The sequence below is a fragment of the Gavialis gangeticus genome, unplaced genomic scaffold (genome assembly GCF_001723915.1).
Source record: "Gavialis gangeticus isolate Ggan-Ray unplaced genomic scaffold, GavGan_comp1, whole genome shotgun sequence".
In the NCBI taxonomy this organism is placed as follows: domain Eukaryota; kingdom Metazoa; phylum Chordata; order Crocodylia; family Gavialidae; genus Gavialis; species Gavialis gangeticus.
In genome coordinates, this window is record NW_017728997.1 from 34,277,624 (window position 1) to 34,303,594 (window position 25,971).

At 42.5% G+C, this 25,971-nt stretch overlaps 1 protein-coding gene across 1 annotated transcript in view; it reads left to right on the plus strand.

Annotated features, from left to right (window-relative positions):
- The window catches only part of WNT7A (Wnt family member 7A), a 103,073-nt gene extending 84,832 nt beyond the window's left edge, over positions 1–18,241 (plus strand). The window contains exon 5 of the mRNA XM_019504615.1: positions 14,715–18,241. Coding sequence (XP_019360160.1) covers positions 14,715–15,194 — 480 coding nt within the window. The 3' untranslated portion in view covers positions 15,195–18,241. The remainder of the gene's footprint in view (positions 1–14,714) is intronic.
- Positions 18,242–25,971: the final 7,730 nt, after the last annotated feature.

The window sequence follows — 25,971 nt, forward strand, 5'->3', positions numbered from 1 at the left end:
AAAGAGGCTGTCTGTGAAAAAGGAAATGGCTGGGAACTAGGAAGACAAAGGGCAGAAATGGTGGGGGGGAAGAAAAGTGTAAAAGGTCAGGTCTGACAGGTACAGCAGGGGAGACATTCTGGCTGGCAGCCAGAGCATCACCCTGGAGAACCCAGTTACTCCGGTACCCACTCCTGGAATGTGTACCACACCGCTTTTCTTTTGCAGCCTTTTTTTTTATACTGGAAGTTTCTGGTATGAAATTTTGGCACCATGCTGCAAATTTGTAGTGTGGCAAATAAATGCACGTGCACCGCATGCAGTTTGCAGTGCCTCAAACAGTTTTGAGGCACTGCAAACTGCACATGCACACTCAATGGTGACATGTAGGGGGTTCACAGGGGTGCATGTGCACCCCCTGAAAGCACTGGTGCACCCCCTGACAGCAACATTTCCTGCTTAGGCAATGGCAGGAGGGACAGGCGAGAGCACTGGTGCCCCCCTTGACAGCGCTGGCTGGAGAGTAGGTGTGCCAGAAGAAATGATCTCCGCGGTCCCCCCATGGCTGATCACACCAACTGCGGGGGGGAGGGTTCCCCTGTGGCTGATCACGCTGGCCAGTGTGATCAGCCACAGGGGAACCCCACCCTCTGGTTGCCGACTGGCCACTGGGGGGAGGAGGGCAAGTGCCCCCTCTGACTCAGGAGGCACCAGTTGCCCATGTGCACTCTCATCTGGACATGCCTACAGAAATGGCATTTCATAGTGCCATTTTGATAATGAACTTTTAGGAACAGAGCAAGGGTTTGAAGAAATTTATCTTACAAGCAGCCAGAATGAGCTATTTGAGGTTTTTTCCTGTGAAGTAGCTGTTACTAGCCACAGGATGCTGAAGTGGCTAGACACCTGAACTGATCATCTACTGCAAATTGAAGGAAAAGCTGGCATATCTAAAGATTAATTCAGGGAGGGCATTCCACACAGTTTTGACACAAATAACATGAAGTGTTTTGTCATTTACCACCTCTGTTTTGGAATGGCCATATTCTTTTTGCAGAATTGTGTTCTTTGTTTTAAATTCTTCTTTAAAACATAAATCAGTACTGTCTCTACTTGCTTCCTTGGCTTCTGCAGAGATGAAAAAGCTTAGTCAAAGCAGGGTATCGGTGTTAGCATTAAGAGCTACATGTAGAATAGTTGCAAAAATATGTTTGCAGTATATTCATCCCAGTTTTTTTTGGCACTGCTTATTTCTGTTCCTCCTCTTTTCCACATAGCTCTGGCCTTTCTATAAAATGTATAAGTACTCTGCTTGTCTAACAGCATCTCCCTCAGAAAAAAGATTAGAATTAGAATTCTACTCAATTTGTTTCTGCTAATGATAATACAGAACTAGTATGACCTGCATCACAAGCAGGTCCAGGGAGGTGATCCTTCCCCTATATGTGACACTGGTCAGGCTGCAGCTGGAGTACTGTGTCCAGTTCTGGGCGCTGCACTTCAAGAGGGATGTGGCCAGCACTGAGAGGGTCCAGAGAGGGCCACTTGTATGGTCAAGGGGCAGTGGGGAAGGCCCTATGAAGAGAGGCTAAAGGGCCTGAACCTATTCAGTCTCAAGAAGGCTGAGAGGGGATCTGGTGTCCGTTTACAAACTCACCAGGGGGGACCAGCGAGAACTGGGGGAGACTCTGTTCCCTCGGGCACCACCCAGGATTACTAGGAATAACGGACACAAATTGTTAGAGAGAAGGTTCAGGCTGGACATCAGGAGACATTACTTTACAGTTCGGGTTGCCAGACTCTGGAATGGGCTCCCAGGTGAGGTGGTGCTCTCCCCTACCTTGGGGGTCTTTAAAAGGAGGCTAGACAGATATTTGGCTGGAGTGATATGACCCCGGCACCCGTTCCTGCCTGTGGCAGGGGGCCAGACCTGATGATCTGTTTAGGTCCCTTCCGACCCTAAGGACTATGAAGCTATATATTTACATAGTCCTAATTAATTTCTTGAATTTTTTTGGATAACAGAGAAAAAGATGGTGTACTTGGAAAACTGGCTATTATGAATGGGTTATTTTCCATAATGTAAAGGAAAAGGGAAAACTGATATTTAACGACAATATATATAAAATGGCTAAAATAGTATAAAATAAAAAAAAGAACTCTCTGCACCTGACTGTTGCAGGATAGCATGCAAACAAATATTTAAATAATAGTTCCCAAAAGATTAACTAGGAAAAAGCTCTGAGACAGTCTCTTTAAGCATATAAGGAGGTGAACAGATAGGCCCAGGGAGAAATAATTTGTCTGAGGGAAACATAATTTTTGATGAAGTTTGATTATTTTATTACAGTTCTTATATCCCAAAGAAGTTAATATTATTCTTTTGAAAAAAAACCAAGCCACTTGGTGTTTTACATAATAGTAGGCTACTTCTATCATCATTTTTAATATCATTGGGGATGAGTGAGCCAATGTATGCTTGTCACCTGAAGAAGGCATTGCATTTAAAAGTTTATCTAAGTCTATCCTAACCATGAAGTTGATAAAAGATTTAATACAAGATATCAGCCACAGAAATACTTGCCTCTTGTATACTTCCCGGACTATCATGGCTATGTCACTCCACCATTACCAATATGATTGATTTCTTTTTAAATGTCTTCTATTCCTATAAAAACCTGATGCTTAAGAGTGACACAAAATCCTGCTATATAGCTTTTATTTGGCAGGTTGCCAGATACTTTCTATCTGAACCAGGACTTTCCTTGCCCTTGCAATGGGGATAACGGTTTTGCATTCTTATCCTAGTATTATTTCTGTGTGTTTTGTTAACTTTATTCTGATTATGATACTTAAGGATTTGTGATATTGGGTTCAAGTGTTTTGTTAGATACTGATTGTTTATTCTTTGTCGCAATTTGCACTTTGCACTGACTTCTTACACCGAACCTCATGGTTATGCAGAGGAAAGGCTTGGTGTGGTGTGTTTAAGCAGGTATACAAAAGATGCTGGCTGAAATGATCCAGTCCTATTATCATGTGCAGTTAGGTTGCCATGCAATGTCAGTTTAAAATATGTTATTAAATTGCTAAATAATGCATATTGAACCTGCCCAGCTAAAATGTTTAGTAGCAGTCCACTCAGAAGAGGTAGTCTTTCCTGTTTAATTCAAATAGATCCTTCCTGTCTTTAGGCAAAGGATGACCACTGTGCTTCAAAACTTCTTTCATTTTTTCTCATCGACTTCACACCTTTTAATAGCAGTATTCATGGCTGGCCAGAAATGGGCATTTTAGGCTCTCTCCTTACACTTCTCAATGCAGAGGGGGCTCTGTACTAAGCTTAGGACTTCTGATCTCATGGTGTTTAGTATTGTGACAAGATGTCCTTCATATAGAATATGCATCTCTATCCCTCGTAGGATTTTTTTTCTTTGAGATACTTGTGCCTAGTCTAACACATCCATCTAGACTTACTCTCTAAAGCTGCAAAGTTAGATCAGTTTGTGCATCTTAACACATTTTAAAACAGTATTCTGTTTCCAGAAAGTTTCCTATTTTTAGGATTTCTCCTGAAATGTCTGATGTAAGCAGCTCTTTACTAAACTCACTTTTCACATTTAAAAAGTAGTTTTACAATTTAACAATTCTGAAGTCAGATCATTTTCCAAATTCTTGGTAGGATTTTGCAGCAGGATATAGTTAATATGATTTCCAGTGATTGAATGGTTGAACACAATAAAGCAATTGCGAAGACCTGTTTTCAATGTGAACATAGTTCTGTTTCAGTGGGTGATTTAGAAGCATTCACAACTGGTCAGTTATGCTGAAGAAACATCTATGACCTACAGCAGTTGATAATATATAGAATCTGGCCCATTTGATTCCCAGTCACTGGGCATGTCTACATGTGCATTAATGCTCTGTTGCTACTGCACATTAAGTTTAGTATCTCTAGTATGAGGTGCTAACTAAATGCACAGTAGTGGTTTTACTGCGCAGTAGCAATGACGCACCATCTTTTCGTGACACTTAATGTACAGTAGAGTAATTCTACTGTGCATTAGCATGGATTTTGCTGTGATGCGCTAATGCACAGTAGAATTAGTTTACTGTTTATTAAGCATTTTATGTAGACGTACCCATTAGGTACTACATCTCAAGCAGTTTTCTAAGTGAATCACTTAACTGTAATGAATTGGAGATTTAGTTTTTTAGATATGTTACCAAACATGAACTTTCATGTGATTTCCCTGTTTTGAGGTTTCCCATTTATAAGCCTGTACCTATTTCAGATCTAGTCCAACATCACAGAATAGATGTCCCCATGATATATCTTGTTCCGCTTGACTTGGATTTTGTTCTTTTTTTAATTTAAGAAATATAACATCTTCCAGATTACCACCCACTAGACTATGATAATATTTTTAACCCAAAACCATAGATCATCAAATATTCTTTCTATTCCATCAGGATCCTCAAAGATCTGAAACATGACTGTTTGGTGTATCTCTGGTGCCAAGGCATTCATGAGGGAAAGTCACTTAAATGTCCATACAGAACAGGAAGGGTTGAAAGCACAAGGGTTTGTACATTCTGTATCAAGTAGGATCTGCCCAAACCCTTGGTTTACCTTCCAAGCTGATGCTAATTTTACATTCTGTAGTAACTGGGCCATCCTGTGCCCCATGCAGCAGCCGTAGCAGATTTTTTTTGCGTGCCCCCTAGGTTGATGACTGGGGCTCCAAACCCACATATAATCACACTATTGTATCGCCATGACCTCTACAGTTGTTTTTAAAAAGTTGCTACCATTTTTTTTTTTTGCTTTATAGTATAACCTCATAAATCCAGCATGCTCAGGACTGAGCACCCACCAGAAATTTGAAAACTCTGGATTTTTGAAACTGGAGCAATGGCTAGTCCCAGAGCAAGGGTGGAGGGGTGGGAAGGGGGGGTGAGGTGAGGGATGGCAGCCGGTCCTGGAGCAGCAGCCACACGCGGAGCAGTGACTCAGGGTGGTGGATGGTGGTGGCAGCCGTTGCGTGCAAGCTTCCCCCTCCACTTCTTTAGGACCGGCCACCGCTGCTCCCTGATCTAGTGTAGTTTGAAAAAGTGCTGGATTTATGAGGTTTTACTGTATTACAATCTTGTACATTTGTCTGGTTTTATTATGGAGTCAGTTGGTGTCTATATTAACTCAGCATGATCTTATTGTGTCAGCACAGGAATATTTAGAGCATATACTTTTGGGGGATCAGCATGATATACATCAATGCAATTATTTTATCTGCAACAGATTCCAGTCTGTTAACATCTCATTCTCGTTTTACTGCCTTTTCAGTAGACAAGTTATGTACCCCTTTGTACTCTGCTTTTCACCTCAAACACAGACATGATTTTTCTATTGCATTATTTCAAAACTTGAGTGAAATCTGTCTTTTCACAGACATGTGAACATGGCTTTCACATGTGACTTCTAGATATACTACTTACATAAACCATACTGAGTTTTAACACTGGGTGGTCACTTATATTTTATATCTTATGACTGGACTATTCAGCTCCTGTATCTATTTTGAAATTCACTTCTTTTGCACACATCTCCACTTTCACAAACTCAGCCTTGCTTTGTAAATTTATTAAGCTAGTCAAAAAACTGTTGCTACATCATTATCACTGTATGCTCCAAGTGTTTGTTTCTAATCTATTTTCTTTTTAGAGAATCACACCTCTGAAAAAAGTGGCAGCTCTTATTACAGGCATAAAACCACTATCCTTGTGCTTGAACCTTCACATTATCTTGCAAGCAGGCCTACTCTCTGCCATTTATTTATCCTGGTCTTTAGGCTGTAACAGTCATTGTTAATCAGATCAACATCAATTACTTTAGTAATTGTTAAGCCTTATTTGTAAAGCACAGATTTCACTAGATCTGCAATATCTATTGCTCTTTTCAAAGTCAGGGTTTTTTTAAATAAAACTTTGCTCTGACAGTAGTTTGGTCTCTAATCAGTTCAGCTGTTAACTGATGTATTTTTATATGTTTTAGATTTATGCTATTGGTCTGTAGCATAATGGCCAATCTCTCATGTGACCAGGGTTCTTGTAAGAAAAATGTGTTCTTCTCATATGACATCCTTATGTGAACCAGGTGATTTTGGAAGTTGTTCAAGGACTTTGTCACATTCCTGCTCCCAGTAGAAAGTAACATGGGTTACCTTTTTCTCTGCCTTACATATAATGGGCCAAAATTTCATCCTCAGAGTCTTCTCTGTAATGCTATTTGCTGCGAGTGCTATGTGGAAGTGGTGAGACCACTTTCTTTGTTCTCTACCAATATTGAAGGATTTCCTCATTTTTGCTAAGAACTTAATTTTTCTCTCTAATGCCTTATAATAAGTGTTCAACACTGGAGTACTCTTAGAAGAAAGACATTTCCTGGCTTTAGTCAGGGTATCAAACAATATTTCAGATACTTATGGCCTCCTTATGTGACAACAATTGGTTATTATTGAATCCAGTAATGTAAAGCTATATTACAATTCTTAATCTAAGGTAAAAATATCAGTCATTGGCTAAATCATTCAAGAAACAAATCCCACTTTTCCTGAAAGATGATCAGGGATCCAGGTTTTCCATTTCCCATGGAAAAACAGAGAAAAATGTGGGTTTTCTCCTTAAGAAAAACATAGATTTCTCAATTTAATGGATAAACCTGCAGATTTTGCAGTTTTGCAAAGAACTCTCTGCAGGCTAGCAGAGTTCCAGCTTGCAAGGGGCTGGGAGCAGTTGGAGGAGGGTGGTCAGGCAGGGGGCACAGGCAACCTAGCAGCCTGGAGAGCAGCTCCTGCAGGTAAGTCTGGTCAGGGAGCAGGGAGGGCAGGAATTGAGGCCTCCATAGGGAGGGAGGGAGTTGGGAAGGTCAAGGCTGGGGCTGGGACTGGGGCTGCTGCCCAGCTGGGTGGTGAATAGGGCTTGGGGCCCAAGGCCAAAACACGTAGCCTCAGGGCACTGGCAGGGGGTGAGACAGGGCCATGAGTGGCTCACCTGGGGGGTGCAGTTGGCTCCCCACCACTGTGTGCACTCCTGGAGGAGCATGGGGGTATGAGCTCCCCAAATCTGTGTGCAGGGCGGGTTGCCCATTATGGGTTTAAGCTCCCCACCTGGCTGCCCTCCCTCGGGGCCTCTGCAGCCCAGTGGGTAGGACCTAGTGCAGCAGGGCAGAGTGGGCTGCGCATGGAAGCTCCTTGCTGCTGCAAGCCCCATGTCACCCTGGTGAGGTGCTCTGTCCCTGGCTGGCAGCAGCAGGAGTGGTGGCGTGGGGTTGTGCCCCTTGCTGCTGTGGGGCAGTTAGGGGGCATGTTGCCAGGACAGTGCTTGCAGCAGCAAAGAGCTTCCTCACCTGGCCCTGCTTTGTCCTGTCACACCAGGTCCTGCCTGGGGCTGCAGAGGCCCTGGGGGAGGGCAGCAGGGTGTTGAGCCTGACCCCATAGCAGGCAGCCGACCCCCACACCTGCCCCTGCCCCACGCACAGATCCGGGGGGCACAGGTCTCCTCTGCTCCCCCAGGAGCACATGCAATGGTGGGGAGCTGCCTCCTTCTCCCCCAAGCCTGGAAAGGACAATCTCTACTACCCCGCCATGGGCTCTGCTCTGGCTGTGCTGCCCATGAGAGTGGTGGAGCTGGGCTTTGCACTCTGCTCCACTGCAGGAGTCACCACTTCCCATGGGCAGCAGCTGGGGCTTGGGTGCTGCTGTGGGGGACAGGAGGTTGTGGACCTGGGCCCCTTGCCCTGGCAGCTGAGGGCCCTCTCCAGCAGGGCTGGGGTCCAGGGGTGGTGAGTGGAGGCAGGGGGCACCAGCATGGCTGGGGGGCTGTGGTTGGGGAGTGAGGGGCACCAGCAGGGCTGGGGGTTGGAGCTTGGGAGTGAGGGGGCCTGGACCTGCATTCTGTGAGCTAAGGGGGCAGTGGAAGCTCTGATTTCCCGTGATATAAAAACCCAAAATCAAATACCAACATTTATAGGTAGTTAGAATGTATTTTATTATAGTGTTTGAGGCACTGGTAGGCTTTCAAATTGCTTAAAAATTGTAAATATTTCAATAAAACATTGTGTTCAATTGATACATACACACAACACACACACACACACACACACACACACACACACACACACACACACAGTGGTGTTTCATTTTAATCGCAGATTTTGGGGTTTTTATTGGAGAATTTGCGATTTTTTTATCACATAATACCAGGATCCCTGAAGATGGTTAATGTTTATATTATGATGAATATAGGTTTTTGAATATGAACTCTAAGCAGCAGACATGCACTGTGGTGTCTGGGCCCAAGGAAAGATACCCTTAACACAGAAACTTCAACTTCTCCAAGTAGCCACATAGCTCCTGTTTTGAATTTGAGAAAGCACCAATGAGTTATTGAGGTAACTCAACTGCATGAAGTTGCCACTATATACACTTTTTAGTGCAGGACAAATGACCGAAGCATCTGCCATCACAGTACTCCATTGTGATAAATCACTACCACCGATTTGCTTTGCAGCACGTAGATGGCTCAGATTACAAGTAGGGTTATGTTTTGAGAAGTCTGAAGGAGATGATTTGTCTTCTGCTGAATTACCAGATTCTGGAATAGAAGTGAGCAGCAGGAGGAAGAGCAAACAAGAGTGCAACCTATGAATGGGCTGAAGGTAGGAAGAGTGGATTAGGAGAGGACATAGAAATGAGATGGGAAGTGCATTTAAAAATTACATCTGGCCAAATTAAAAAGAGATGGTGGAGGAGGTGGGGGGAAGAAGATTTTGGTCTGAATCTAAATTTACTTTCAGCTGATTGCTACAGAAAGGCACAAAGTAGATTTCCAGAAATCAGGAAAACAAAACTCAAGCATAATAATATACAAAAACTAATGCTGCATTTTCAGTCTTCTCAAAAAATGCATAGCATTTAGGTTTGATTAGCACTACTTTGATGTGTCATGTTAAAATGAAGCCAGTTCTTTTTATCCCAATTGCTTGTGTCCAGCTCTGACTGTGACCAGAAAACTTCCTAAGCTAGTTCCAGTTGGCATTGCCATACGTCACATAGAACAGCAAGCTCAACACATGTCATGATTCCTTTCAACTGTTGATCCATTGCATCAGCTTATTCAGCTCTTTCCAAAGGAACTATTTATTCCCTCAGTGACCGCTGTCTGTAAATGGGATGTTAATGAAATAAACTGAAAGGGAATTTAGGCTATTTAAAATGTGAACTGCATTTAGAGAACAAAAACCTCCACCTAGCTACATAGACAATAGACCATAATGTGGCTAGTATTAATATTTCAAGATGGAATACTGGTGTGAGAGTTAGAACAAGTCTGCTAAGCTTCTACTGTTTTGGTTGCAACTCCGGACATTGTACCAGATTACAAAACTGCCCTCTTGAATGAGAATAGGATTGAATTAAAATGAGAAACGTATCACTGATAGCCTCAAAATGGAGAAATTAAAAAAAAATAGGGCTGAAAGAAAGACTGTCATTCTTAGGCTGCTAGACTATGACTCTTAAATCATCTCGTCTATCTTCTCACTGTTCAGGAATGTAATGTATAAGAATATAGTTAGAGCATTAATTTACAGACTTCTGAGGCATGATGCTAGTATTCTTAGGTGATCCATATGTCACATATGACTGCCTAGTTTGAGAATGATGAGCCACTGTGAAATTATTGCTCTGCGAATGTCTATCAGTACATCAGCACCTGGTAAATCTGATGAAATTTTTCACCTGGCTGGTGTCCTGCCATTTCTGGGAATAGAATTTATTGTCCCAGCTTGGCTCATGTAATTCAATACAACTATATGTTATACTTTCCAAAAATATAGCATATAGAACTTTTCTGCAGAACAACCTACATTAGTAGTGAGATACAGTAACTGGGGGGGAGGGGAGAGGGGCACTTATCTCCAGTGCCAAGTTAGGAGGGGTGCTGAAATTCCTGTGGAGTCCATGCCATGGCAATACACCCATGCTGGGAACTCCAGAGTAGTTCAAGGCTTCTGCTGCTACTGCTGCTGCTTCAAAAGCAACAGCCGGGGTGGGCTGAGCACGCAGCAGTGGCAGCAGCAGCTCACTTGGGGACTGCTTAGGAGTTTTGAGCATGGACTAGACTGCTGTGCCTTCCTTGCCTTCACTCTTAGAACCTGTGCCCCCTCTCCCGCTCTCCTGCAGGGTTTGTCCCAGGTTCCAACTCTGCTTGTTATGCCACTGGTGAAGGGCATGCTATTTCATGGATTTCATAGATTTCATAGACATTAGGGCTGGAAGGGACCTTGTGAGATCATTGGGTCCAGTCCCCTGCCCAAGGGGCAGGAAGTCAGCTGGGGTCAGATGACCCCAGAAAGATAATCATCCAAATGCTTCTTGAATGTGTCTAGAGTAGGTGCTTGCACCACTTCTGGAGAAAGTCTGTTCCAGACTCTGGAGACTCAGACAGTAAAGAAGTTTTTCCTTATGTCCAGTCTAAAACGGTCTTCCAGCATCTTGTGACCATTAGACTTTGTCTTCCCTTGGGTTGCCTTGGTGAACAGACATTCTCCCAGATCCTGATGTATACCCCTGATATATTTATAGGCTGTCACCAAGTTCCCCCTGAACCTACGCTTTTCCAAGCTGAAGAGTCCCATGCCTTTCAGCCCCTCCTCATAACGCCTGCTTTCTTGACCTCTGATTGTGTGCATGGCTCTCCTCTGGACTCTCTCAAGCTTCTCCATGTCCTTCCTAAAGCATGGAGGCCAGAACTGGATGCAGTACTCCAGCTGTGGCCTCACCAAGGCTGAATAAAGTGGGAGGATGACATCTTGGGTCTTGTTAGAGATGCATCAGTAGATGCAAGCCAGAGTTTTATTTGCTTTGCTGGCTGCGCAATCACATTGGTGGCTCATATTCATCTTGTGGTCAATCATGACCCCAAGTCTCTTTCAGTCATAGTGCTAATGTGTGTAGCACTGCTGAGCCTATAGGTATGATGTGGGTTCTTTCTCCTGAGGTGGAGCATCTTGCATTTCTCTATTCTGAAAATCATCAGGTTTTGATCTGCTCGCTTTGTGAGCCTGTCCAAGCCGGCCTGAATTCCCAGCCTATCCTCTAGTGTGACTGCACTTCCCCATAATTTGGTGTCATCTGTAAACTTAACCAGTCCACTTCTGACACCTGAATCCAGGTTGTTTATAAATATGTTAAAGAGTACCGGTCCAAGTACTGAACCCTGACGGATGCCTCTGGTCACCATGTGCCATGTTGGTTCAGTTCCATCAACTATCACGCTCTGGGTACAACCACAGAGCCAGTTCCCCAGCCATCGGATCGTAAGGTTGTTGAGACTGCAGTTCCCCAATTTTGTCATGAGGACATCATGGGAGACCAAATCAAAGGCTTTTTTGAAATCCAAGTAAATGACATCAGCCTCTCCTCTTCTGCCCAGGTGATGTGTCACCTGGTCATAGAAGGAGATGAGGTTAGGCAGGCACAACCTATCCAAGATGAAGCCATGTTGGCTGTCTCTCAGGATGATGCCTTCTGTTAGCCTATTCTTGATGGATTCTTTAATAATTTTTTTCATAATCTTTTCAGGGATTGAGGTCAAACTGATTGGCCTGTAGTTCCCTGGATCTTTCTTACTTCCTTTCTTAAAGATAGGCACCACAATTGGCACTCTGCCAATCTTCAGAAACCTCTCCTGAGCACCATGAGTTCTCAAATATCCTTGCCATTGGTCACGCTATGATGTCAGCCAACTCTTTTAGCACTGTTGGGTGCATTTCAGCAGGGCCCGCTGACATAGATGTCTAGCCTCTCAAGGTGTTACCTCACAAGGTCTTCACCAAATGTAAGCATGTGGTCACCTGTGCCCTTGTAATCCTGTGTCCCCTAGGGATGGTGAAAAACTGACACAAAGTAATCATTAAGGAGATTAGTTTTTTCCTGGGTGTTGAATGTCAGCTGCTCCATTTGGTTCAGCCGGGGTCCAATGTTGCCCTTATTTCTCTTTCAACTTCCCATGTATGTGAAGAAGGACTTTTTATTGTCCTGGATTCCTGTAGCTAGTTTGAACTCAGTTTTTTCCTTGGCTTTTCTGGTCTGCTCCCTACAGGTGCAGGCCAGTGATGCATAGTTTTCCTTAGAGGTATTTCCCGCCTTCCAACTCTTGTAGGCTTCTCTTTTAAGTTTCAGGAGGTCCATGAGCATCCTGTTGAGCCAAGGAGGTCTCACAGCCCTTTTACTACCTTTCCTATGGGCTGGAATGGATTTCCCTTGTGCTTTTAGGATTGCATCCTTAAAGAGTGACCACTCATCTTGGACTCCCTTACCTGTCAGATTGTGATCTTTCAGGGCCTCAATAACTAACCTCCTGAGCTTATGAAAGTCAGCTTTCCTAAAGTCGAGGATTTCTGCATTGCTGACTGATTTGCCAGTTTTGCGATGGATAGAAAAAGTGATCAACTCATGATCACTGTCAGCAAGCTTCCTGTCAAACCTCAGGTTGCTCACCCCCTTTGGCCAGGACCAGATCTAGCAGCGCCTTACCCCTTGTTGGCCTGTGGATGTCTTGAGCTGATAGAGCTTGTCCATGCAGGTGAGGAAGCTTTGCAACTGATCAGATTTAGCTGAATGCTCTTCCCATCAGATGTAAGGGTGGTTGAAATCATCCATGACAACCATGCACTAAGAGCGTGCAGCCTCTGTTAGTTCCCTAGAGAATTCATGGCCTAGCTCTTCCTCCTGGTTATGTGGTTTGTAACAGACTCCTACAGTAATATGCCCCTTCACCACGTTCTCTTCATATTCTAACCCAGAGTGTTTCAAGTCACCCTCCTTGGGTGCCAATGTCAGCTAGTATGGAAGTATACTGCTCCTTGACATAGAGATCTACACCCCCACTCTTCCTCCCAACATGGTCCCTTCTGTACAAGGTATAGCCATCTATACCTGTGGTCCAGTAATAGATGGAGTCCCACCAGGTCTCCATTATCCCTATGAGATCATATTTGTTATTGCTTAGCAGAAGGGTCAATTCCTCCTGTTTGCTCCCCATGCTCCTGGCATTTGTGTACAAGCAGCTAAACCTTCCTTCAGAAGCCCTAGGCTTCTTTGTGCATTTAGGAGAGTCCCATCCTTAGGCTGGTGTTGGAGTAAGTTCAACTGCAATTCCTGACCTGCTGATTTATGTGTTTGTCACTTCCTGGGCTTGCTCTGATGGTTGTCTACCCGTCCCCTGGCAATCTTAGTTTAAAGCTCTGTCGAGCAGGTCAGCCAATCCAGTCAAAAAAAGCTTCTTTACCATTGAGGTGAGGTGGAGGCCATCTCTTTCTAGCAGACCACTGCCTCTGTCTCTGAGGTGCGGACTATGATTGAAGAAGCCAAAGCCTTTGTGGTGGCACAAGTGCTTCAGTCTTCTGTTTACTTCATTGATACATCTCTCCTCCTGTGCCCATGACCTGTAAGTGGGAGGATTGAGGAGAAAACCACCTGTTCCCCCAACCCTCTGAGCCCAGCCACCAGAGCCCTGTAGTCACTCATGATCTGGCTGGGATTGTTTCGAGCTGTGTTGTTTGTGCCCACATGGATGAGAAGCATGGGATAGTGGTCGGAGGGTTGGACAAGTTTAGGGATTTTCTCTCAGCTACTTCCCACATACAGGACCCTGGGAGGCAGCAGACCTCATGGGCTAAAGAGCAGATCGGGCCCTCTGTTCCCCTCAAGAGGGAGTGTCTCACAACAACCACTCTGCATCTCTTCCAATGTGTGGCTGCTGGCCGCCTTCCTTCCTCGAGTGCTGGAGCCAGTGACTCTGCTGGCTCTGCTGATGTTGCGAGGGGTATGTATCTGTTGTGAAGTTCTAGGGGGTGGTGACTGGTGCAAGTTGCCTTGGGGCTAGAAATGACCTTTGTCCAAGCGACCCCTGGCTGGACTTCATGGGGACTTCTTTTGTGCGCCCTTGTCCTGCTAGCCTTCCTTGTTCTTCCCTCCTCATTCTTCAGGGGAAGAGCCTGGTGGTAGGCCTTGATCTCCTCTTTGCCATCCCTGACGGCATGCAGCCTTTGCACAGCAGCCTGGAGGTCCCCTATCTGGCACTCCAGGGATTCTAATGTGAAGCACACCCCACAAGGGGAGGGGTCTTTTCTCCTAATCTCATTTGCCTGTATTCGAGCCAGGCAGCCCCCACAGCCAAGAGCCAGGGCCTCCGTCTGGGTGAAGGCTGGAGCCATGAGCTCCATCTGAGTAGAGGCCTCAGTGGTAATGGAGTGGGGGAGGGGGAGGGATTTTTGGGGAGATGTACTCTCCATATTTCTAAACTGCAACACAGACACACCAGGAGCACTAAAGAAATGTGTAATAAGCAAGGTGAAGACATTTGTTTAGTAAAGACAGTATTTTTTTGCTTTTCTAGCTAGTTTCTAGAGTTACACAAAGCTCTCCTCTCTGATTAGCAATTATGCTTGTTCTATAGACAAAACTCAGCTGACATCAGTGGGAGTTTGATACCTGACACAGTTATGTAACCAATTTGCAGTGTAGGCAGGCAAGGCTTTTTACATTGTTTTTAATAGCTGTTATGGTAAATAGCACATTTGAGAACAAAAAATTGTTATAATCCTATCAGATCAACATGTTTGATGGAGTCCTATCATTTTAATGCTTCATTCTGTGTTCTTTCAATTCTAGATTCTTGAAGAAAATATGAAATTAGAGTGCAAATGTCATGGAGTATCTGGATCTTGTACTACTAAAACATGCTGGACAACCCTTCCTAAATTCCGGGAGCTGGGCTACATCCTTAAGGACAAATACAATGAAGCAGTTCAGGTTGAACCAGTGAGGGCAAGTCGAAACAAGCGTCCAACCTTCCTTAAAATAAAGAAGCCGTTGTCCTACCGCAAACCGATGGATACAGATTTAGTGTACATAGAAAAGTCTCCAAATTACTGTGAAGAAGACCCTGTCACTGGCAGTGTGGGAACACAGGGAAGAATGTGCAACAAAACAGCTCAGCAGTCCAATGGCTGTGATCTGATGTGTTGTGGTCGAGGCTACAACACTCACCAGTACTCAAGAGTATGGCAGTGCAACTGTAAATTTCATTGGTGCTGCTATGTTAAGTGTAATACCTGCAGTGAAAGAACAGAAGTGTACACCTGTAAATGAAAGTGTGGCTGGGGAGGATGACTAGCTAGATCCCTGGGAATGAATACATTTGCACATGAGTTCAACATACCTACGCAAGACTGTAGCAAAAAAAACTTGCTCTCTTCCAGAACAAAAGATAACAAACAAATTTCTATCTTTTCTGCTTGTATTTCAGTGCTTATGTGGATACACATTTAAGACCTGTACAAATCAGCCAAAAAAGAACAAAAAATAAGCAAGTCACCTACCACACAGAACAAGAAACAGAAATCATCTCAAGTAATCTGCACTTCTAAAGCTTAATGCATTGACTGCTGTATGAAAGGAACATGAGTCAAATGAAAAATCTTTAAGTTTGGAAACTGCTTTTGTTTAGAAAAAGATGGTTAAATATACAAGTATCCATAAATAAGGGGGCAGGGTAGGGTGGGAGAAATGAAACAAAACCTTAAAAATGGCCTTTGCACAGAATGGGGTGGACAATACCCCAGTGTGGATTGCTACTGAAGAGTGTGGAGTATGCAGATTTAGGTTTCTACAGTTTTGAAAAGCTTCTGCTGGTCTTGCCTATCTTTCCATTTCACACAGTTTGCTACAGCAAGTAGAACTGTTGACATTTTTCCATAGACACTGGTTTATCTGCTTTCTTTTTTTTTTTTGTGCTGCAGATTTTAGCACAGGGATTGGGACATCTGGGCAGAATAATAGCAATATTTAACAATTTATTCAGATAACTAATATTAATTTATTTAATTAAAGAAGAACTCTACCAACATTTTTGGAACTATTCTGCAATTAAAGTAGATAGCTTGCTTTCTTTGTGGAATAATTTTGTAGATACGGCAAGGAAAAAACTGGAGCTGTATATATTATTCTTTACTTGGATATTTCTACTAGTTGGATTTGCAGGATATTTTCTGCAGTACTAGATGTTTAAGTACAAAGGCAGGCATCTTTTATATATTTTTTGCTGTTTGCTGCTAGTTGTCTGGAAACATCAACCTGGTAAAGATTATATCTTTACTAATACTCTTTTTTTCCAATTAAAAAGGAGCATAATGAAAATCCACTTTGGAATACATCAAAAATAAATATGAAACTCCAGACAAACTTCCACATTTTGGAAAATGAACCATAGGATAAGAGAGTATATTTTGTAAGAGACTATTTTTATATGAATATTTTATTTATACTATGTCTGCTTGTATAATTCTATAACCTGTACTTTTTCTCAGAACAGGCATTCAATTTGTAACTCTTAGGCTATTTAACAGAGAAAGGTTGATTAGTTTGTGGACTGAACAGCAGCAAGACTGGATACATTCAGCTGTGGTTAGTAGATGTGTCAAAAATGCAGAATGAACTCTCTCTCCGGATGTGTGTACAAACTGGCTTTTTTCTGTAGTTCAATCTGCAGAATATGCAAAACAAGAACAGGGTATGTTGCATCAGTTTTGTCACATGGCTTGAATTCATGGTTGGTATTAACTGAATGCTCATTTATCCCATTCAGAAAAAAAAATCTGAATTAGCTTCCCACATGCGTCAGTCATTAAACTGTGGCATTATGACTAGCAAATGTGCTGTGTGTGCTGTCAGTTAAATCTCTATATTGTGTTACTGTCAAATTTGATTTTATCAATGGAAGACTGTAGACTATGACTGTAAAAACTAACATGACACACATTGTCTGATTCTCACAGATAAGATACAAACCTTACAATTTTGTCCAACAGTTTTTGGCATTTGCCTTGTTCTTTCCCCAAAAAGTCTTGAGTTATAAAGCCCAAACCACATGTAGTCAAACCTTAAACAACCTGTTTTTCCAAAGCCCCATTAAGGTCTCCTGTGTCCTCTGTTTGCTTCCTTTCTTAGTGCCTCCCGTTTCCCCAAACATTTGCAAGTAAATAAGTATTCCTCCCATTTAGAATCTTTCTGCTCCTACCTAATCCTTTTGGGGCCTGACCAGACAGTTGTGCTTTCTATGGTGAGTTTCCTTGGGTAAGGAACTGAGGCTGGGACTCTTAACTGCTATGGCATGTTCCACAGTTTGGGACAGGGCAAGCTCTTCCATAGGTGAGAAGTGCAAGATCATACCCACTCCAGTAATTTGAGAGGGCAGACAAAAAGGGAAACCAACAAATTCACTAGTTATCTGTGTTCCTCAGTGACTCCCACTGAGAGCAATACATATTGGCATGAATAGAGAATAAGCAGATTAGCAATGGGTCTGATCCATTGACTTAACTGGAGGTTTTGCTTTTGTTAGAACAGCCAGACTGGGACCCGTGCTGAGAAAAGGAAAAATGGAAGCATTACAAGCCCTTTTATGGGATTCTGGTCCAGTAATGTATTTTTTAGAAGTTGCCTCAATGTGGCCTGGTTTTTTTTTTATCCCTCTCATTAAAAATAAAAAAAATAAAAAAGGAAAACCCCCAAACCATGCAATACCTGCTCCTCACAAGGTACAATTATGATTGAATACATAGTGTTTCTTTCCAAACCTACTACTCACCACATAATATGTAGTTTCACAGTAATTCAAATACCAGTGTGAGATATCAAAGTAAAAGTCAGATAAAATTAACACAGTTTACTTTCAAGCTTATGACTTGTCATTATTGAATCGTTTTAAAGTAGTATATTAAAAAATGAGTTTATACTTTTGGATTTCTAAATTCTGTGTACTAAAGCTCAATAATGAAACATAAAACTCAATAAAACATGCAATGTGGAGGTTAATTACAATTGTACAATCTGGTTTAATAATGCACATCTCTGACATATTTGGCTGATTTTTTTCTTTAATAATATTCATTGGTTTTCCCTATCTGGATACACACCACAGTTGTAAGTTTGTCATTCTTCACTGATTACTGCTACTTTATGAAGTGTTAATTTTGCAGTATGTTTTTTTTTCAACCATAGGAAAGTGTTCTGTAAAACTGCTGCTTCTTGTATATTTTGATGCATAGGTGATGCACAGTGTACAACTAGCACATTAACTCTTAAAGGTCAGATTTCTTTAAACAGTTTTACTCAATAATAAAGAACTGGATACACAATGAAAATCTATTTATTTTTATTGCAAACTAGAAAAGATGTTATCAATTCTTAAATGCTTTTCAAAAGTAATAGTCTCATAAATTTAACATTTCCGTTAAAAATATGGGGACTTACACTGACTTACATTTGAGATATTTTTTGTGTACCACATAACAAGGAGAGTGATTTATTTTGGACGTGGAATCTCACAGTTGGGTTGCCACATGTGAAAAGGACCATGCAACTTTAGGAAGGAGGGAAATATCTTGCGGCAGCTTCCTAAAAGTGTTTGAAGATTTGGCTGTGTCTTCCCAGATAAGAGAAATCTGGCTCATCTGAGTCCATCCTGGATCTGGAGTTAATTGGCCATGTATTTGAATGGCATAAAGAATAAATGGGAGAAAGAGAAAGAGTTACTATTTTGTAGATATTTTTCCTCCAAACAGTTTGTTCTTTGTCTTAAGGAATAGAAGAGCTCTGTTTTTACTTGGTGAAGAACTGCACAATGAAAGTGAAATGCACACAGCTAAGAACAATACAGCCCTCAATAGAAAATACATCTTTGTATCTCTGCTAAATGAGCAGAGTGTCAGATTGATGTTCACATTAATAATCTGGATATGTTCGTAAAGCAAACATACATTGAATATTTGAAAACAGGAAGAACATTAAGAAAAACATTGGAACCAGCGTAATTTGTCTCAGCACTGTGTTTTACAACAATTCGTTTCACTATACTCTTTAAAATTGGATGCCTTTTTCAAAGGGGCTAAAAGGCTACCTGTAGCAATCCAGAGAAAACTGTAAAGGACTTTAATTGAAGTATTTCACTGGCCTTTTTAAAGGTGGTAACAATCCTGATCTCAGTCAGCTTGCATACTTGGTACAATACCAGCATACAACAAGAATCCATCAATGACTAAGTTTTCTTTGCCATGTTTGCACAAAACTAATGGAGACATGTCTTTCAACAGTAATAATTAAACTGAAAACCTCCTTTAAATGTATGTTTAATTGGCTCATTTGGCAAATGGCAAGATTGTTCTGAGCTTACCAAATTACGAGAAAAAGGAAAAAGTATGTATGAAGCATCTCATAATCTTAAGATTTAATGGCCTATTTTGGGAAATATAAAACTGCTTTAACCAAAACCACTTTGCAAAGCCTGTTATCATGGTTGCATTTAAAAATGGGGTAGGGTGTAGTTTCTGTCTGGATGGAAATTCAGCTTACATGCCTCAGATAATATTTGCATATTTAAGTAATTATGGTAGACACATAAAGGACACCTAAATCAGTGAAATGACAAAGCAGTGCATAGGTGTACTTGGTAGCTGTGTTGGTCTGAGACAAGAAGACATACAAAAAACAAGAACTCTTGCTTCCAAAAGGATACCTTTTATTGGATCAACCGGGAAATTGCAAGAAAATTGCCCTTTTCTGCAGGCTTCTGGGATCAAAGTCTTCCCAGTCAGGCTCTGCTAAAAGTATAGATGGTACAAGATGGTAAAAAGTCCACATGGGTAGGAAATAAACTTCATTTTTTCACAGAGGGAGCTGAAGATGGAAGGCTGTCCCCCTGGGTCTATGAAAGTGTCTTTGTGAGCAGTGTTGAGTAGTTCTTTGATGTGTAGATCAGGTAGAATTCATACACACAGAGATGTATGCTCCTAATAAGATGAGCTGCACAACCACATACCCAAAAATCTATTGTTGCTAGGAGGACAAATCTGCTAAACATATGTTTCCAAACTTGGCCAGAATTGGAATAGTCAGCTTCTACCCTATGTGTAAACTGTCAACTACTGGTTTTCCAGCATACTTCCATGAAGTGCAAGCTGAGATGTGGCTTGTAATATTTAAGAAACTGCACCAGATATTTCCATTTCTCATACATTTTGACTTCTTGGCAGTGAATTAATCTACATAATTTTCCTAAATTCTAAAACACTCTTCCTTACTATAGGAGTGCCTCAAGCAGCTTTCCAAATGTGCAATGTCCCAATGAGCCACCAGGAATATCTTCTTCCAGGTAAAACTATAACATTAATTCATCAAGTTCTCTTTAAAGCCATATAATCTAACCATGAACAAAATGCAGAGAATTTTAACTCTGGGAACAAATGTTAATGATATGTAATGAAGCTAATAAATGAAGAAGTACGATCTGAATCTACAAATTTTTTTGCATAGGAGCCAGAGGCATAGCAGAGATGATGTCTCTGCAGCTGTAGGAATGCCCCAGCTCTTGTGCATTCACGGATTAGGTCAAGGCAAGGGGAATGTACATGATAACCATCTCCTTAATTACTGAAGCACGTGCAAGTTACCTCTAAGATACACCGGATGTGAAATTTCAGGCATCTACAAACTATTTGTGTCTCACAGAGAAATCATACTCATCTGTTTAAGTATGGCTACAATGTAGACGGATATTCATCTTATATATCACCTCTGGGGGTTGTATTTTTGTCAGCCACTATTACCCTTGGTAGGAAAAAAAATAATTGAAGATTTGTCTTTTTTCCCCCTGAAAGAAGAGTGCTTTTCACCAATATAAGAGAAAACAGTCGTATCTTTGTGTGTGTGTGCAAACATGTGAGAGAGAAAGGAGCAAAATTTACTTGTCAGAGAGAAAGGATCAAAATTTACTTGTGAGCACCTTTGTGTTTACACATGGATTTAAAATTAATAAAAAGTAGGGGTGGTTTATACCTCCCACACCAACTCATCTTGTTTCCTCCTGTCACATTAAGTACATGCCTTAGAAACCACTTCATAGTTCCTGGTTAATTTCAGTGGCCACAGACACAAAAACAATTACAAATGTGCCAAATGGGCCAAATAACTAGTTGTTTTTCACAAGGTATATATGCATGTGCTTTGGGATCAATACATTGTGCATTGTGTACAGTTCCCTATCATCAAAATTCTTCACTATCAAATTTCACTTGCATTTGCAATCAGTGGACCAGCTCTGGTGTTTTTTAAATTTTGATACACAAGGAAAATTGTAGATGCTTGCAAATGACCAAACCTCCTGATGTCATAGGCTGATCCTGCCTCTCTCACCCCACCAGGGTGGGCAGACCACTGCCATGGTAGCAGCAGTCAGAGACTTTTTTTAACTCTCTGAATGAGGTAAGCATCTCCCTTCCACACAGCACTTGCTCCTTTCCCCTCTCTACTCAGTGGAACCTCCCTCCCCCTTTCATGCCCCCCTTACCTTCTCTGTTTGTGCCTCTGGGCTCAGGAATGGGAGACCCCCCTTCCACCTGCCTCTCCTGCTCCACTCCACTCAGGGCTGCTGGGAGCTACTGCTTGGGGAGCCAGGATCAACCTGGGACACAGCAGCCAGGTTTCCCCACCCTACCTCAGGCTGGTGGGGACCACCCAGTAGGACTGGTCATGAGGGGAAACCTGCCCACTGCCACTGCTGCTCCTTCCCCCAACTGAGTCTGGCTCCTCTCTAGTTGGAGCAGGATAGGAGCAGCTCTGGAGCTCGCTCCACCCCTGGCTCAACTGAGGACAGTGGCAGCAGTAGGGAAGGGAGGAAGGGATAAGAGGTAAGGGATGGGGAGGTACTGCTGAGCATGATGGGGAAATGGCGGGGGGGAATTCTGATTTGGGGACTTTAAAAAAGTCTCTGGCTGCTGCTCCCATGTCATGACTCCAACAGTGGGGAGAAGGAGTGTTGAGCCAGTCACTGAACCCCCTGCCCCTGCCATCTGGCCAGTTGCACATGATATATGGTAGTGAAAAATATGGAGGAATAGTGCCAAATTCTGACCTGGACGATGCACAAGTGTAAACGCAGTGGATGGTGTGACTAATAAAATCTGGTGAACTCATGCACTCATTGCTCATGCCTCTTTATTCACATATTTATTCATTTCCTGATGGTTAGTTCTAAACACACTTGTCAACAGTCATTTTTAAAGTACCATGCTATTTAATTATATTAGACTAGTAAGAATTTGAAAATAGACATCCCTTCCTGCAACATTTATATCATTTCTCCCTCTATTTTGTGTTGTTATTTATGTAGAGCAGTAGGTGTTCACAGCAAAATGTTCACAGCAGCCTGTAGCCCAGGGAGCTAGGAAGGGACCTGGGAGCCATGAAGATCTTATATGATACATTAAAGCAAACTTTGTTGCACTGATTTCTTTGAGTGCTCTATAGTGCAACTTTAAAATCTCATGCATGTAATATGTTCTCAGAAGCATAGCATGGAAATCTCTAAGGTAATAATGTTAGGATTCATAGATTCATAGATTCATAGATTAAGGGTCGGAAGGGACCTAGTAGATCTTCTAGCCCGACCCCCCGCCAGGGCGGGAGAACAACAAAACCCCAAAACAAGAAACGGGACTCAAATGAGTCCAGCCAGGTAGGCATCCAGCCTCTTCTTAAAGACCCCCAGGGTAGGGGCCAGCACCACTTCCCTTGGAAGTTGGTTCCAGCTCCTAGCCGCCCTAACCGTGAAGTAGTTTTTGCGGATGTCCAATCTCACAGACAGAAGCCAGAAAAAACTTCAGTAAATTAGAGGGGTGTCAGTAGGAGCTTTGCTTAGGAGAGGCAGGCCAGCAAGCAATGAGCGTTAGAAATATACTGCTGTCCATGGGAGCATACTGGTATCTTGACTACACTGATTCTCTGTACAGCTTAGTGGAGGACTGTCCAAATGGTGGCCTGTGGGGCATAATGAAATCAAAAGATGATTTCACTTGCCTATTTTTGCCGTCTCAAAATTAACAATAGTTGTAGGTTGTGTTGGGCTGGAGTTCTGTACCCAAGGGATACAAGCCAGAGCTTGACACAGATCAGGGTTGTCCATCTTCCAAGGGGCTGGGTGTGTGTATGCACATTCATGTGCTTCCCAGGCCACATAGGTGCACCCCCTGACAGTGCTGCAGATCCCAGGCACATGCATGCAGGTATACCACCTCTCCCTGCCCTGCTGTGCTTGACTGTACTGTATGAGGATCATCTCCCTCCCCACTCCTCCTGTGCCCCCCTGTGCTGCCCCTGCACTGCTCTGTCTCACCTAGGAGGCAGGGCAGGACACAAAAGCTGGAGAAGGGAAGGGAAGCTTGGAGCAATAGGGAGAGTGGTGGCCAGGTGAGAGTTTGGGGCTGCAAACTGACCCTTCAAGTGCCATACGTGGCCCATGGACCACCAGTTGGACAGGCCTGACACAGATGACAAAGTCTGAACGTACTGGAAATCACTTCTGACTGTTAACAGCTCTTAGTCCATTGTACCACATTAGGACTAAGTCTTCTTTCCGAGTTGCTGCCTGGCTGCTGCCTGCGTGCCTCTTTGCTGGGCAACAGCAGGCGAGCTCCACGCCTCATAACAGCCACCCATGCCCCGAGGCTTCCTCCGTACCACCCCTGGGCACCTCTTTCCCTTCTTGGGGGTCGGGATGGGGCTGCTGCTGCTTGCCCACTGCCTTGTGCCTCTGCCCAGCTCCTGCTTTTCCTCAGCTGGTCCCTCCCTCTGCCCTCCTCGCCACTCCAGGCTCCTGGCACTCTCCCAGGAGGACCTCAGTAGAAACAGCCTTGGCCCCTGACTTTTTTTGCAGTTCTGGAAGTTGGGATCATCCTGACATGGTCAGTAAACAAATGCTAAGGTTTAACAAAGAAATTTCTCTGAAGACACAAATGTTCTCTCTTTTACAGTTTTCAAGCTATTCACATTTAAAGAGCGTTATGGACAGACAGACACACAGACAGATGGACTAAGCCCTTTATATATATAGATGTTCAGACTTAAAAGCATTGTTTTTTAAAGAAGTCCTCCGAAGATCAGCTCTCCTTTTACATATTGCCTAACATGCCGATAACTGAGATCATAGAATACTCATACTTTACAAAGACTTCACCAAAAACTGAATATATAATAATTAATAAATGCAATCTTCATTAAGCATTTGTGAGGGGAAGCCATACAATCGTGACATCTGATTTTGTCTAGTCTAAATTCCCCTTTCAATACATCTTCAACAATATCGTTAGACCAGGACAAATAGGCCTATAAGTTATGAGGTCTGGGTACTAATTCCAGCATTGGCAGCAAGTGACTTTGGGTAAGCCAAAACCATGCACAATGGCTCCTGTTCTCCAAATATAATATGGGAACAATGGTGCTTGTCTACCTCACAAGCTTACTGTGAGACTACATCATTAAAGATCTGTAAAACTGTTAAGAACTCTTCAAAATGGAAGGCACGGTGGAAGTACTAAATTCTGTCACTTCTCTATTCACGAACTGCCCACTCTTCCCTGCTACCTCAAGAGGAGGATGTAAGGCATGTCTGCTCTAACACACAAATGGTGAGACTTGGAGAACAAGTAAAAAAATTGGATCAGAGCCTTTTGAAAAGTTAGAAAGGCAATTTATCTACTTCTGTCTCCCTCTTTGTACTGAATTTGGGTACCAGTCAGAATATTTCAACGCTTGCCCATCTCTAATTGGAAGCCTCATGAACTGAATTCAGATTAAACACTGAAGAGAAAAACTTCTCAGGATATACATTGTGTTTATTTAGGCCAGACCAGTTTGCATGAAAGTACAAAATCAATCAAAGCCTAAAAGGAAGCTGGCAAACAGTCAGGGCCTCAGCAGATCTTCACTTCCTCCATGAGAAAACCCGTGGCAAGCAGCTGAGAAATTCTTCACATTTATAGCATAACATCAGTTTATAATAACAAGATGTGCAAAGGTGATACATTGACCTTAATTGATGACTATGGTACCAAAGTTGTCATTCTGATGACTTGTTTGGGCAGAAGGAGTGGTAGTAGCTGGGTGATAGATTGTTCTCTCTTTATTCAGCCACAATGACATCTGCTTTATTCACAGATCAGCCACCAGTTGCTACAACAACGCCAGTGTGCTTTAGAAAATGTTGTTGAGCTGCTGAGAGAATCTTGGCTACCCATTAGCAAAATGTTAACTATGCAAAACCAAATAGCGGTTGGTTTTGTTGTAGGAAAAAAGTCAATGCTTTGCAATAAGTAAGAATGTCAAAAAGAATTTACATTCAAAAAGTAGAGAAGAGGTTTAACCCATGATATCACTGGGTTTCAAAAATCTCCCTGGAATTCATTACTAAGACATTAGGTCTGAAGAAAAGAGAAAATAAATAATGAGATCTAAACAGAAAGAACAAATACACTTTCCACTGAGCAGCTTGTTGTCTGCAGCATTTGGACATGACCACTACCCTCCACTTTTCCTGTGCATTGTTTTGGGTTTTACACAGAGGTCCTTTGCCAAAAGGGTTTTATTTTTTCTTCTGTCTCCAACTCTTTTAAATGACTGTGTCCATTTTCAAGTTGATGCCAGGTGTTGCTAAACCAAATACTATATATGTATATCTTGTATGGATGTCAGATAAGGTCTCTTACTACCAGCTCCTATGGAAGGCAATAGAAACTTTCACTCCAAAGCATGCTTTGTAACTCCAGTTATAGGAAAACAATTATCTGGAAGAAGCAAACTTATTTCCTCAGCCAAAAAACACTGCTATGGTGTTTGAGAGGGACAGGGACTCCCTTATAGAAGGGTATATGATGCCTATACCCAGTGACACAGGAGTGATGCACAATGAACAGAAAAAATGATTTAGTAACCAACTATATACATAATCTATAGAAAATTGTAGGTTGATGTATCAATGAAAAAATGTGCTCATACCTCTAATGTTGGCGAAAAATAGCCATTGTTAGAGAAAAGTAGA